This window comes from Ptiloglossa arizonensis, chromosome 5 (genome assembly GCF_051014685.1).
Source record: "Ptiloglossa arizonensis isolate GNS036 chromosome 5, iyPtiAriz1_principal, whole genome shotgun sequence".
NCBI classification, from domain to species: Eukaryota; Metazoa; Arthropoda; class Insecta; order Hymenoptera; family Colletidae; genus Ptiloglossa; species Ptiloglossa arizonensis.
The window spans coordinates 22312460-22327031 of NC_135052.1; the positions used below are offsets into that span (position 1 = coordinate 22312460).

Genomic DNA, 14572 nt, shown 5'->3' on the forward strand with positions numbered 1-14572 from the left:
GAACAGTTTTTCCCTATATCCCTAAGCAACAAAGATATTGGGGTGTTCCCCTTTGTACATCACGAGTGCAGCTTTCGTCTTCGGCATTGACAAAATGCCATCCCTTTGAAGACATGAAATAAATTTACCACAAGCTTTGCACTTTATTTTTGCATTGTAAAAAAAAAAGTTGTTCAATCGTAGTTTGTACAAAAACTGGATGTTCACTTCACGCGTGCCTGAAGTATCAAGTCGATAGGTCAATTTGTTTCTCAGATATCGTGTTTGCCTGTTTAAAAATGTCGCTACAAAAAAAAAAACGTGCGTTCAGAATTCTGCATCTCGATCTCACGCATTTGAAGGAGGATATTTCGAAAATCCGTGTAAAAATCTTCTCTGTTTTTCCAATTGCGAGGAAACCCCTTTGATGTTCTAGCGCCCAAAACATATCCCCTCGTGTCGACACCAAACTGTTTGTTACGAGACTGTTGTATTAGATTGTTCGTAAAGTCGTTTTGTTTTCCAAAATGGAGAATATAAAAATTAACAAAATGTTTGTACGGTCTGAAAGAATCGTGTTTCATTTTCACTAAAAAAAAAAGAAACGAAATGACTTTCCGCACAACCCAATGCCTCTTCCAAGAAGCATACCCCTTTCTGGCAGAAGGTGGTCCTAATGCGGACGGGATTTATCGGTTGCAGAGGCCTCGCGCGAACCACGGTAGTTTTTAAAGGATGCACAAGCTAGCCAAGGGCCTGAAGAAGAAGAAAAAGCAGAAGAAGGGCAAGAAGGGGGCAGAGGAAGACGAGTTCGACCCGGAGGAGCTCGAGAGCTATAGGCGTTCACGGGCATTAGCCCAGTCGAAGGTAGAGCCATCTGGCGAGGAGGCCAGCAACGCTGGTTCCGACGAGTGGAAGAAATTCGAAGCTCTGACCGCTGGTGTAGACTCGATCCTAAAGAAGACCCAGGGTGACCTAGACCGGATCAAGTCTACCTCGTTCTTCCAGCGGAAACCGCCGTTAGAGGAGAAGAAGGAACAACCGGAGGACACCCAAGAGGAATCTGACAAGAAAGGTTCGTCGAAGAAGTGGGTGGGTTTCGACGAGGAGGGCAATCCTATCGAGGAGGAACCGCCAGACTTCGAGGGTAAGTCAGCGGCGAAGGAGAAACCGTTGGTCAACGAGGACGGTTTCGTAGAAGTAGAGGACGACAACAATGAACAGGAGGTATCAGGAGACGAGGACATCTTCGACACCACTTACGTCGACGTTCTCCAGAACATCGATGTTCAACTAGCTTACATACCCGACAGTCCCACCGAGGAGGAGGCCGGTGACGATCCGTTCGACACCACCAACGCGGACAAGGTTCTGAAGACAGTCGACAGCAAGGGGAACAAGTTGGTGAGCCTTGGGAACGCGGTCGAGGTACTATCCGGGAGGATCGACTACGTCAGTTCCTGCAAGATCACCAAAGGTAGAAAACCAAGACTCCAACAGGATTTGTTGTTGGACGACTTCGAGGAGCCTGTAACAGTAGAGGAGAACGTCGCACCGGAACCGGTCGAAGCGGAGAAGACCTTATTGGACGATGACACCGACCTACCGGACATCCCTGTCGATCTAACCAAACTTCCAGCCGTGTTACCCAAACCGGTAACTCAGGATAACGTTGCAGAGAACAAAGTGCTGAACGAGCCGCTCGATATCTCGGAGTTCGAGGTGCTGAAGGAGAAGTCCATATTAGAGGAGATCCCGGTTTTGGACGACTTGGAGTTCGAAGAGGGTGTCACCACAGACGAGGTGCCGCGTCTCGAGGAAGCCGAGGATCCATTCGGTAGCAAGGAACCGGAGACCCTAGACTTTCAATCGGAGATCGTCGAGGCCAGCTTCGAGGCGGCAACATTCGCCAACGAGGAAGATCCTTTCGACACCACCTTCGCTGATAATATACTCCCTGGAAAAACAGAGCTCAAGTTCCTCGAGAAGGAGTTGGAGGAACTGCCTATCTCCGAGGTGACGATCTCTCTGACCGATCCTGCTGGCCTGCACAGAGACTACGAGACAGGTTTACTGACGGATGAGAATGAGGGGACAGGTTTGCAGGCAAAGAGAGACCTTCTAGGAGGATCGACGACTGATTTGAGTCAGTTGGCCGACCAACCCATCGCACCTGTCGAGGATATCACCTACGTGGATCCGTTCGATACCTCAGCGGTACAGGAGATCCCACCAGGCAAGACAGAGCTGAAGTTTCTCGAGAAGGAGTTCCTGGGGGATCGAACGCAAGACACGAGCGTTTTAGAGGACGACGACTTCGATCCCAGAAAGGACGAGCAGGTTATCGAGGCGACACCGTCGATCAAACCGTCTAGACCACCACCCCCTACTGTACCGGTTCAACCAACATTCACGGTTAAGTTCGACGAGGAGGAAACGAAGGAGGACGTGACCGAACACAACGAACGAAGAACTTCCAGGCCTGAAGTACTCGAGCTAGCACCGGCCAAGGCGGTCGTTTTCGAACTACCTACACCGTCCCAGAGACCAGACCTCCTAGCGACCACCGAGGAAGAGAAGGCATTGCCCTCGAAGCCACTCACACCGTACTATTCCCAGAAGTCTATCGAGGAATCATTACCCATCGAGGAAGAGGAATTGGATGTCGATCCGTTCGACACCAGTTTCGTAGCCAAGGTAGACAGATGAATGTTTAATTAAACTCTTCGTAAAAGCAAGCATGTCTTTGTTTTTAAGGTTCTCGACCACGGTATTTTTCGCTGTTGAGTATAAGATGTTTGCTTAATTTTTAAGGATACCCTTTGCCAACAAGTAGTTGAACATATCTGTTAAAGGGGATAAAGGATGGTAGGGCTCAGAACACACGTGTAACGTTACTTTTATTATCGTCTTTGTTACGAAGGTTGCGCCAGGGAAGACGGAACTGAAGCTGATAGAGTCGGAATTGCTGAAACAACAGGAGCCAAAGTTACCGCACAGCATCAGCGATCACGATTTCGATCCCAGAGCCGAGTGCGAGCAGACCAGAAGGCAGAGCGACTTCACGGCCACCTCTATCAGGCCAAGCGACTTGAAAATCGACGAGCTGCAGAGCACCGTGCTTCAGAAGTTCGAGGAGCAGCCACGTACCAAGGAACCGCACAGACAAGAGAGCTTACTGGACGCGGAGATAGAAGTGGACGCGAAACCACTGACACCAAGGATCGAACCGAAGCCCATCGAGGAGGAGGAGATCTCTTACAACGATCCGTTCGACACCTCTATCGCCAGCAACATCCTACCCGGTAAGGCGGAGCTGAAGGTGCTGGAGAGCGAACTGGAACAGATCTCTGGCGAGATCCCTGTGCGTCCTGCCCCCATCAACTTGACAGCGATCGTCGCTCCTACGGTACCGGAGATCGACGACTTCGACCCCAGGGCAGACGAGAAGAAGGAGTCGCAGGACTTCCTGTGCATCGACGACCCGGACCACGAGGTGAAAGTCCTGACACCTCTGCAGAACGAGACTTTCGCTTTGGGGGAAGACGTGGACCCATTCGACACCAGCTTCGCCACGCTAGGACCTGGAAAGACTGAACTGAAGCTATTGGAGTCCGAATTGATGGACAAGTAAAGAAGCCGAGAGAAAGTGTACTTCCAAAGACTCACTACTACCTATCCGCGCGCAATTTTACGAAAGTAACGCTTAAGCTAGTCAATTAATCACTTTGGTCAACATGGACTCCAAAGGGGGAAATCCGTTCCTGATGGACGACTACCAGGCCGAGTCGGACGACAGGGTAACCGGCCAGGCAACTTCGAATCCATTCCTCCAGGACTTTGGGCCCACAGAGACGACCAGTACTGGGGAAAATCCGTTCCTGAACTTCGCCGCAGACCAATCGTACGAACCATCGATAGATGTCAACTCGACGAATCCCTTTGCATCGTTCGGCATGGACACGTCCTCACCGGGCACAGGTTTCGATACCACAACCATCACCAATACTCCAGCAACCGATATAATCACTAGCCAAGCGACGGACATGTTCGCGACGGCCGAAGAGGAGCCAACCCCGAATCTATTCGATACGAAAGTTCCGGCGCAGGCGACCGAAGAAATGTTCAGTCAGCCTATAGAGACAGCAGTATCGGTAACGTCACCGCCACAACCGAAAAATGGGAAGACAGTGCCGTCAAGACCGCCTCCACCGAGACCTCAACCTCCAGCACCTCCCAAGAACACAAAAGATCTAATCTTGTCTGTGACAGGAGCTATGGACGCCACATCGAATCATCTTTTGGATCGGCTTCAGGTCGGTAGATTTATTTGGGTAAACCTAGCCTCAATTCTGAGGTGTACCGAGTACACGTGGAGTCTATTGGTAATCTTCGATTTTAATCTTCTTCGTTCGTTACAGGCAACCAGAACACCCAGTCCTACTCTAATGCACTCTCCATCTCCCACTCCGGAGCACAGCTTCGCAGATCTTCTGGATGTCGACTCGAATGTTCCGGATCTGTTGTCGGATGACAGTAAAATGGTGGACACACCAAAGAACCAGGACATTCTGGACCTGCTGGACGCGCCCAACACGGACACCACTACCACTACGATCTTCTCCAGTTCGATGACTACCGGCGACACCGCTAGTTTGATCTCTGGGGTGCCTCTGGCCGCTACTACGGCTCAGGACAATCCGTTCTCGACTATCGAGCAGGAAACATCCACTGCTCAGGCAGAAGACGGGTTTGTTGATATTTGTATCACTTGGTAGAGCATACGTTTCAATTTGAAGATTCTGGGGTAAATGCCATGCGGTTTCTCATAGTCCTCTTAGTAAAAGGCATATTTGCTGTCTTTGATCCGTGGCCAAACTCTTTAGCAGCAAGACCCCTTTAGTGGCACGACATACCCAATAATTGGGTGACTGCAAGTTGCCAGTCATCGTTCAGCACCTGCCTCTTGGGACGCATGTCTTGCGTCAAAGACCTATGCAATCCTTGACCAAGCCATATACTTTTAGGGTCATCTGACTTTGAAACATCCTTGAAATATGTTGATGCAGGTATCAGTCGGACTATCCGGAAACCGCGTCCATCAGCAGCGAAAAGAGACCCTCCATCGCCTTATCGACAGGTGGCCAGGGGTCTGACACTGTCGACAACATCGGGTTGGACTTCACCACGGAAGCTCCAGTCACCACGGAGGCTAGACCTTCGATCACTACTGCTGAACTGTTCTCCACCACCACCTCGGAACAATTTTCGACCGCTACCGCGGAATCCACGTTCTTCTCTGTCACAGAGACAACCACCTCGGCTACGTTCAGGGAGACCGAGGTCACGTCCACGCCGTTTTCGACGAGCTCCGTACAACAACCATCTACCACGGAACCTCTGTTCGCAACTGTTGACATCAGCGCACCAACTTCTCAACCTAGCGGACCGTTCGCTTCCGATTTACTCGGTGATTTCGGAGAACCGACCTCAAACATGGGTGTCCCGATAGCAACCAGCCCGGTTCCTGCCGCCGAGTTCCCCGCAAGCGAGGCATATAAGCCCGAGGAACAGCTGGACAACTTCGCCGTCACCGCGAAGGCCATTGAGAGCACTGGCGACGCCTTTGACATTTTCGCCTCGAAGTTCGACAAGGCTGCAGAACCGGACAGCAACGCTGATCCGTTTCTTGACGCATTCGGCAGTGGGCCAACCGCTATGGACACCTCCAGTGACGGTGAGAGAAACGTAGTGGAATAATGGAAATGTCTGTGAAAGAATACAGCCGTCCCCGGTTATATGAAATTCACTCGTTTTCATATAACCGGGGAATGTAGCGATTCCGTTCCACAAATAGAATAAGGTCTCATAGGGATTAAAAACAAAATTTTTATTTCTCGATAAACTTATTAACCGAACTTGGGTTGTTCGGAAAGCCATTTCGTTTTCCAAAATGGAGAATATATAATTTAATAAAATGTTTATACACTCTAAAAAAAATCGTGTTTCATTTTGACCAAAAAAAAAAACGAAATGACTTTCTGAACAACCTAATATTTTTTATGAGAATTTTACCAATCGATCGACAAAATTCTCCCGATGAAAATGAGTCCAAACACGGCCATACTGTGACTACTTTTGATTACATATTTTTGAAGTCGTTAAAAAAATGTCCAATTTCGAAAAATTAAAAATTGTCCGAATATGGTCATGTTTGGACTCATTTTACTCGGGAGAACGTCGTTGATACATTGATGATATTCTTATGTAGTATGGTAAAATTTTGGAACTCGATAACACTCGAATTAAACATTCTACCGAGCAGTTTGGCTAAAAAATTGTAGCTGCTAGGACACAAGTTTTTAACTTCGCCAGACTTAACTTTGCATTATGTTCAGTTTGGGGCGATTCGTCTGGGACTGTGTCGGAAACAACAGCAACTGGTTTCGGAGAAACCGATGGATTTGATTCGTTTTTGAGCATGACCGCTCCACCACAGGAAACAACGGTGAAGAGAGCTGATTCCGCGGACTCTGACGATGATCCAGACTTCAGTGTTTTCATCAAGTAAGTAACAATGGTACCAATTCGAAGTTACATAAAGCCACTTGGTATATTGACCGTTCGACATTTTTTCTTTCAAGGTCTAAAGACGATGATCAGAGTGGAGTGCTCGAAAATGTAGCTGTGCCTGCGTTAGCTCCACCACCCAAGAGCCCGCAAAACACCGCGTACGCTGACACCTCGCCACGATTCAATCCTTTCGACAAGTCAGGAGTTGCCCAAGATGCTATCATCCCCACAGAAATTGTTCAACCAGAACTGACAAGAACAGATTCTCAGGTAGCATAGATATTATTGTACCAATACGATTACCACGATTAATCGTATACTCTTATAAATAATCCCTAGAGGACTCATTTGCATCGGTAATCTAAATACCCCAAGCTATTTACAAACTGAATGCTCAGTTAACGATTTGCCCCTTTCATCTCCAATTTCACGTGCCCCAGATCCTTGCTTCTGCACTGTTCCGCATTTGGTGACACAGATGACCTAGCACAGGGAATATTCCAATTATCGATGCAAATGAGTCAGCACCTAATTGGCATAGTGAGAAGAAAGTACAACGATTCTATTTCAGGAAACTCCACCTACTCCCTTGTTCGACGAGGATGTCAGTCAACCCCTGGAAGACTTCCCAAGAGTAACCTACACAGGTGACGGGTGGGACATGCAACTGCGTCAGCCAATTAAGAAAAAGATAACGGGCCAACGATTTTGGAAGAAGATCTTTGTCAAGCTTACCTATCAAGGCGACAACCCGGTCCTGCAGTTCTTTAACAGCAGAGAAGACGAGGAACCATTCCAAGAGTTACATTTGTTACCTTTCTACTCAGTTTCCGAGATCAGTGCGCAACAGTTCGATCAGTACGGAAAGATATTCACGGTTAAGCTGGAGTACATCTTGTACAAGGGACGACCTGGAGTTCGACCTGGCCAGGTGACCAAAGCTGAGAGACTGACGAACAAACTCAGCCAGTTCGCAGCGTATGCTATTCAGGGCGATTACCAAGGGGTAAAGGAATTTGGAAGCAATCTAAAGAAGCTGGGTATGCCAGTGGAACATGCACCGCAGGTACAGTTTCGATTTGAGGATTTGAAGCTTTGAAACTTCATTGAGGATTCTGCTCAACGATAAACATTCTTACCCTTTGACAACAAACGTTGCAGATCTCTCAACTGTTCAAGCTCGGCTCACAAAGTTACGAGGACATGAAGGTGTTCTCCTGCGCGATCGAGGAGGCTTTGTTCAGGCTGTACACTCATCGGACCCAAGCGCTCAAGTACAAGATGGAGGAGGTGCAGATAACTGTGGTGGATGAGCTCTACGTCGAGCAGAATGCCGACGGTCACGTGGAGAAACAGATCGCTCGCGTTCGATTATTCTTTTTGAGTTTCCTTTCGGGTACGAACATGTCCGAGAATGTGTAAACCGTCTTGTGTCCTGGTATCGCTGAATCTCTGATGATTTTTTAAATCGGTTCAGATATGCCTGACGTCGAGCTGGGGATAAACGACATGTGGCGCCAAGGGAAGGAAGTGGTGGGTAGACACGACATCATTCCGGTCGTGACGGAAGAATGGATCCGTTTGGAGAACATCGAGTTCCATGCTTGCGTACAACAGGACGAGTATGAAAAGTCCAGGATCATAAAGTGCGTACCCCTTGTTGCGTTTATCAAGATCCGTACCATCTAACAGCTGTATCGTAACTGATAATACTAACCGATTGATCGTGGTTAATCCCTGACTAACCCGTTTGAAGGTTCAAGCCGCCCGATGCATGCTGTATCGAACTTATGAGATTCCGAGTGAGGCCGCCTAAAAATAGGGAGCTTCCCCTTCAGCTTAAAGCCGTAATGTGCATTACCGGTAACAAGGTAATGTTGCTTTACCATCGAGCAATAAAATATGCAAACGTTGTCCGAACCTCTGTAGTACCTCGCTGGCACTTGCACGAACGTATCCTGTTGTCAGGAATCAATATTCGTTGCCTTTGACCACTGTCCTTTCTGTCATTAGGTAGAGCTGAGGGCAGACATACTTGTGCCGGGGTTTGCGTCGAGAAAACTGGGCCAAGTGCCCTGCGAGAATGTAATGGTCCGTTTCCCGATTCCGGAGTGCTGGATCTACTTGTTCCGAGTCGAGAAGCATTTCAGGTACGGGTCCGTGAAGTCAGCTCACAGAAGAACCGGGAAAATTAAAGGTATCGAGAGATTCCTCGGCGCAGTCGACACTTTGCCGCCACAGCTGATGGAGGTGACATCGGGCCAAGCTAAATATGAACATCAACATCGTGCTATCGTTTGGAGGATGCCCAAGTTACCTAAAGATGGCCAAGGTACCTCATTGTTCGAATTTGCTATCTACCGTAACAGCGAGTCCTACTCGTTACACAAATCATCGTTTCTCATGATTCTTAGGAGCTTACACGACGCACCAACTGGCCTGCCGCATGATCCTGACTTCGTACGATCAGATCCCCGAAAATCTTTCCGAGTACTGTTACGTAGAGTTCACGATGCCGGCGACCCAAGTGTCTCACACGACCGCGAGGAGTGTCAGTTTTCAGAACCACAAGGGCGACACCCCGCCGGAAAAATACGTCAGAAACTTGTCGCGGCATGAGTACAGGTATGTGAAGAACACACTCGAATGGTAAAGATGAGTACTCGAAAGATCTGATGTGTGATAAGCGAACTGACTTCGCGAGATTCTATTTGTAAGAATACTTGATGCTGCCTTTCAAACGTTCGCGACTAATAAATAACAATAAACGGTGACCCCTGCTGGTTAATGTATACTGAACTCAAAAAGAACTTATCCGTAATCGTCACAAATGTGTAGATGTTGTTTGACATCCAATTGAAATAGTACGGTTGTATTTGTGGTAGTACAGACAAGTATTTTAGAGGTCAATGTACACCCAGTAACATGGATTTGTACTGCGTGAGAGGTTAATGACTCGGTTCGTGCTACCCCCTTTCCTTCGTAATACACTTTTAGTTGTTACGCAACTAAAAGGCTAGATGGCGTTTTGCAGCAGTATTATAGCGATTGAAAGAGCGTTTTGTCCTAAGTCTGTTAAAAGATGCATCAATAATAGTTTGATTCTCGAATATATACGAATTAACTGCTGATCAATAATCAGTGAGAAACAATAATTAAAGATGATTTTATTGTGTTCATTTGGTAAATCGACAAGGAAGGTCACTACGTACCTACGTGTCATTATTTTGTGGAATGCGTCATAACATTGTAGTATCGCCATCTAGCGTTGTAGCAGCAGAACAACTAGAAATGTATCTCGAGAAAAACAAACACCGTGAAACTAGACCACATGCCTCTCAAGCGTCGTCGGGTGTACCACCCGGAACAGAGCACACCGTTCCATTAATTTTGCGATAAAACATTTTTACTTGTTTCTCTCTCAGAGTTGGAATCGAGCACATACACGGCGAAGGACCAGGAGCATACGTATCGGCAACGATCGCGAACATCCCAGAGGTACCGGTCGAAGCTCCTGTCGCGGCCGCGGAATCTGATTCGGATTCTTCCGAATAATTAGCAATCGGAACTGCGTAAGGTAACAAGTCCAACACGTATGAAACTAACAAAATACATTCATGCAAGCGGTAAAGAGTTACTGGCTAATACTAGTCGTTAAAAGAGCATACGTAGAAGCTCTTATACTACTGAGGGTCTATACAGAGAGAGAACGATGCCTGTGACTCGACACGGGGCGTGGCGTTTCACGGATCGTCGTTGAGAGCAAACCAATAATTTCCACGCGAAAGAAGCGCAACATACCTTGATCTAAAATAATCGTATAATCCGCCGGAAAGTGAAGGTGACTTCCCCCCGTAGTTTCGAACGCACATCAGTATTAACGGTTACGATATCGGTCGCGTTGCTTCGCTCATTTCAATCGACGCGATTCTTGAAACGCCCGTTGCTGCGCGTTCGCGTCAAGCCACGCTCCCACCTCAGGAACACGCGCCTGCGCGGAACACGCATGCGGCTGCGCAAACGGGTCTCATTTGTAAGAGGGCGCTACGCAATAGAAGAGGAACGCTTCGGCCGTGTCCCACGCAGTGCATTCCACAAGTGGGAACGCAGCTTAACGCATAGCAGTTAACAAGATGTACGTACGAATCAAGTAATATGTAAGGGAGGACAATACTGATTTTACGTTCAGTTTAGCTTGCTAAGTAGTAGTACGTGCTCGCGGCGAAAGGCTTTGCGGACTACACGTTTCAAAGACGACTCGACGTAGACAAATAAGTCTGGAAAAAAGGAATTTGTTTATCTCTTTATGAATTTCCCAATTCTGCTGTAATTGAGAGATGGGTAAAGTTTTATTCGAATCGATGACGAACAAAAAACACACATGAGTAATTTATTTATTCGTTCATTCCATTGGAAATTTCTATTCATTCAACATGATACAATTTCATTCTATACTTCAAATTCCAAATTTTATTTTACGAATAAAAGACCGTTTACTTCTTCTAGATGAGAATTTTGCCCATCACTGTTATAATTTCATCAGGTTTTATCACACCGTTCAGTATTTTCAAAAATATTTCAATTTGATTTCTAAATGAACGATCATATCGCAACAACACGACGATCAGAGGACAATAGTTGTTAATTAAGAAACCCGTTAATTATAATCCGAAGTATCATACGCGCATATCTTATCGTTTGAGCTTGCAGATGATCTATATCAAATGTTATCCAGTCGTTCTTAGATGATAGATTATTGAGATTAATCGTCGGTTATTAGACACGTAAGAAAATAATAATAATAATAATAATAACAACAATAATAATAATAAAACAATAACAATAAGAATAATAATTGTAATAATAATAATAGTAATAGTAATGGTAATAATAATAGTAATAATAATAATAATAATAATAATAACAACAATAATAATAAAAATAAAAATAAAAAGGTATCGACAATTTCGTGTGGGAGTGAGAATTTTCAGTGTGTGTGTGATATGAATGCGAGTGTGAGAGGCTGTGGGAGACTGTGAGAGACTGTCTATCTAGTCTTTAACAATATTTCATACTTTTACGCGTCTATAGGATGCAAAAACAGGTTCAGACGCTTTGCAAATCGATGTATCTAAGTCGTAGGCGTAAGTTTCCGTTTCGAGTTTTCTTTGTTAGTTGAAATCTATGCGAAGTCGAACCGATCGATTTCTCGACACTGGTCGAACTATTCCGCGTGAAAGTGACAGCACACATCTATGTAAGAGGAACGACGTGACGTCGTTCCAGTAATTCCATAAGGAGAACGAAGACCTAGACACGTAAGTTTCCGTTGAGGTTTTACAATTTTTCGTTGAACGTTTCTCATCCTGCAAAGGAGATCAGAAGAGTCTATTCTAGTCCTTAGTATGTAAGAAAATCGTATCGACTTTTCGCGTGCCAGTTCACCGGGTCGTACGTTTCGCTATGTCTAATTTAAATTATAACGACTAACGGATAGTTGTAATCGATTCAACGACGTTTGGAAATGTCGGCCGATATGTGAGCTAACTAGTAGATTATTTAGTATTACTTGATCCTGTACCGTCGGTTATGGGTTGTCGCTCTGATCCGTGTCAGTGCGAATTGCGCGTTTCGTCAAATGATGCATCGAATCGTGGACAGACAATATCATTTAGTTATGTCAGTGGACGTAGTTTTTTGAACGAACAAAGAAACGTAGTGTAGCTATTCATTGTGCAGCAGTTCTTTGAAAACCAGCGCAAAGCTTTTCGGTCAGCGGCGCGACGGTCTGTTTGCGTTTGATACATTAAACGGATCTCGAGAGAACTTTTCTCGCGAAAAGTTTATCTCTGGATAAGACGTTACCAGCTCGTGATCTCAACTACGCGTAATATCGCACCGTCGTGCGATATTCGGAACGACGTTTGTGTATCTAAAGGAAAAGAAACCGACTAAACACATACGATGCATATATAAATATTACCTTAGGGATGGTATTCGAATTTAGAGGTTATGTGTGGTATCGGCATGCCTACCGATGATGTTTCTCCAACGTTAAACAAGTGTGTCACTAACGAACAAATGCATCGGACAAAGAAATATAGCGATTGCATAAATTCTTTCGTCTGTGCGAGGAGGTCGTAATTCGAGTTTAATTTTTGTTATCAAAACTAGCACTATTCTTTGAGGGAAGTTAGCTCGAAGAACATCGCGATTGGACGGAACGTCGCGTGAGAAACATTGGATTCCGTTCAACAGTTTACCATAGTTTAGTAACCCTTTGATCAACGATTGAGGTGAGACTACAATTATGAGATACGGATCAGAGATGTCACTTCAGTTCGTTTCGTAATAATAATTGTCCATTGCATAAATGTTAAAGGGTGAATCTTATCGTTAATGTCGAACCAAAGAAATCAGCTATGAAAGTCTCGAAGCATTTAAATATTTAAATCAATCTCGAAAAGTTACTTCTAGAAACAACGTTACCGAGATTATACTGCGTCGATAAGGTAGAGTTTGCTTTAATCATTACGACCTCCGTTGTTGTTACTCTTAGAAGTGTCATCCCATTCTCTCGAGTTTATTCGTTTACATGCGTATAAATATTAAATTGCGTAGAAATATAGATATAACCCTGTTATCTCGAGTCCATGTAACGATTAATTGTAAAGGAAAAATTAGTAGTATCGTTGTTGTTCTTATCATTATTGCTGAACAAGAAAACATGTTCTGTACAGGTGAAGAGAGTCTGTGAAGATACAGTTTACGAGTCGTGCTAAGATCAACAATTATAGAATTTAGAGAGAACGTCCTTTGCACGAATCGAGCAATGAAGGAACGAAAACCCCTTAAATGTGCATTATCGTCTTTCCCGCGCCATGACAGTTCGAGTGATATTTCGTCCGTCAAACTTTTTATCGAATGTTGCAAAGGTAAATTTTATACACAATGCTAAGAACTTCATAATATTTCAGTTAAAAAAAGAAAATGAGTGGTTAAGTTAATTTATTTAACGTTGTATATTATTTTTTTCGAGCGTTAGCCAATGAAATTTCCTATAAATTAGTTTCTTTACCATGTGTAATAGCGATATACCAACAAACAGTGAAAACAATAACGATCTCAATGATTTCAAGAGATATCGTTAGAATTTAGCGAGATCTGTATAGACAGGTTGGTTTTAGTTTCATGTTGATGTTTAAGTATGCTATTTAATAAAAACACTCGGTTAACGTTTAGTGTTTGCAGACGAAAGAAAAAGCATGTAAGTCGCGTAAAGTAAACAAAAATCTTTTCCGTTCAATCGTTATAAATTATTTAACCATTTCTAACGGCATCAAGCCACAAAGTATGGCGAAAAGAGGATGTCCGTGGATATCGAGTCTGTAATTTATAAATATATAAATATATAAATATATAAATATATAAATATATATATAAATATACATAAACATATGTATGTAACGTCGTAATGTGTAATTATACGTGTATGATGTATGATCTGTAATTGTAATCTAACAATAATCAGTGCGGTGTATACAAAGTGACAAAAGAGAGAGGAGAGACATGATTAAGGAGGCGACTACTGCTCTCCGATATATATGTATTATAATTTCGCAAACGAGAGAACGAGAAAATGACAGCATTCGAGAAAATAGACAGGAACAAGTGTAACACTGTTAGCTAATGGTATTATTGATAAATTCTATGTATCAATAAATAATATAAAATTGTTTAAGGGTCGAAGTTGGGTTAACAAGGAGATCTTATTATCGAGTCTCGATTTACGCCTTTTAGTAACGCTCGAAAATTTCGTTTTAAAGGTTAAAATATTCACGCGATAGAGAATCCATCTTTATCCGTCAATTGTCAATTTTTATCTTACACTTCATGAACTATCCACAGAGTTCGTGTGAGAATGAAGACACCTTCGTGGTTCATCGCGGATTGTTCGACATTTCGGTAAGTTGTAACGGTAAAACAGGTTGCAGTAGCGCAGCGTCATCCATCGGCATCG

General features: G+C 44.5%; 2 protein-coding genes across 6 annotated transcripts in view; one reads left to right on the forward strand and one right to left on the reverse strand.

The window, feature by feature from the left end:
• The window catches only part of LOC143146777 (uncharacterized), a 41651-nt gene extending 28502 nt beyond the window's left edge, over positions 1-13149 (reverse strand). For 4 of the 5 annotated variants that reach the window (XR_012992077.1, XM_076311394.1, XM_076311392.1 and 1 more), the window contains exon 1: positions 10354-10507. Coding sequence is in view for 1 of the 5 variants with exons in the window: in XM_076311395.1 (XP_076167510.1) it covers positions 10354-10424 (71 nt within the window). In the remaining 4 variants the exon portion in view is untranslated. Of the gene's footprint in view, positions 1-10353; positions 10508-12535 lie in introns of those variants that run through there. The other variant, XM_076311393.1, reaches the window with a different exon arrangement.
• LOC143146942 (uncharacterized) overlaps positions 1-14288 on the forward strand; it is a 27063-nt gene extending 12775 nt beyond the window's left edge. The window contains exons 2-15 of the mRNA XM_076311703.1: positions 682-2676; positions 2903-3609; positions 3695-4295; positions 4401-4729; positions 5049-5716; positions 6378-6546; positions 6624-6822; positions 7124-7618; positions 7714-7948; positions 8030-8198; positions 8309-8423; positions 8566-8884; positions 8967-9177; positions 9978-14288. Coding sequence (XP_076167818.1) covers positions 715-2676; positions 2903-3609; positions 3695-4295; positions 4401-4729; positions 5049-5716; positions 6378-6546; positions 6624-6822; positions 7124-7618; positions 7714-7948; positions 8030-8198; positions 8309-8423; positions 8566-8884; positions 8967-9177; positions 9978-10107 — 6309 coding nt within the window. The 5' untranslated portion in view covers positions 682-714 and the 3' untranslated portion in view covers positions 10108-14288. The remainder of the gene's footprint in view (positions 1-681; positions 2677-2902; positions 3610-3694; positions 4296-4400; positions 4730-5048; positions 5717-6377; positions 6547-6623; positions 6823-7123; positions 7619-7713; positions 7949-8029; positions 8199-8308; positions 8424-8565; positions 8885-8966; positions 9178-9977) is intronic.
• The last annotated feature ends 284 nt before the right edge of the window (positions 14289-14572 follow it).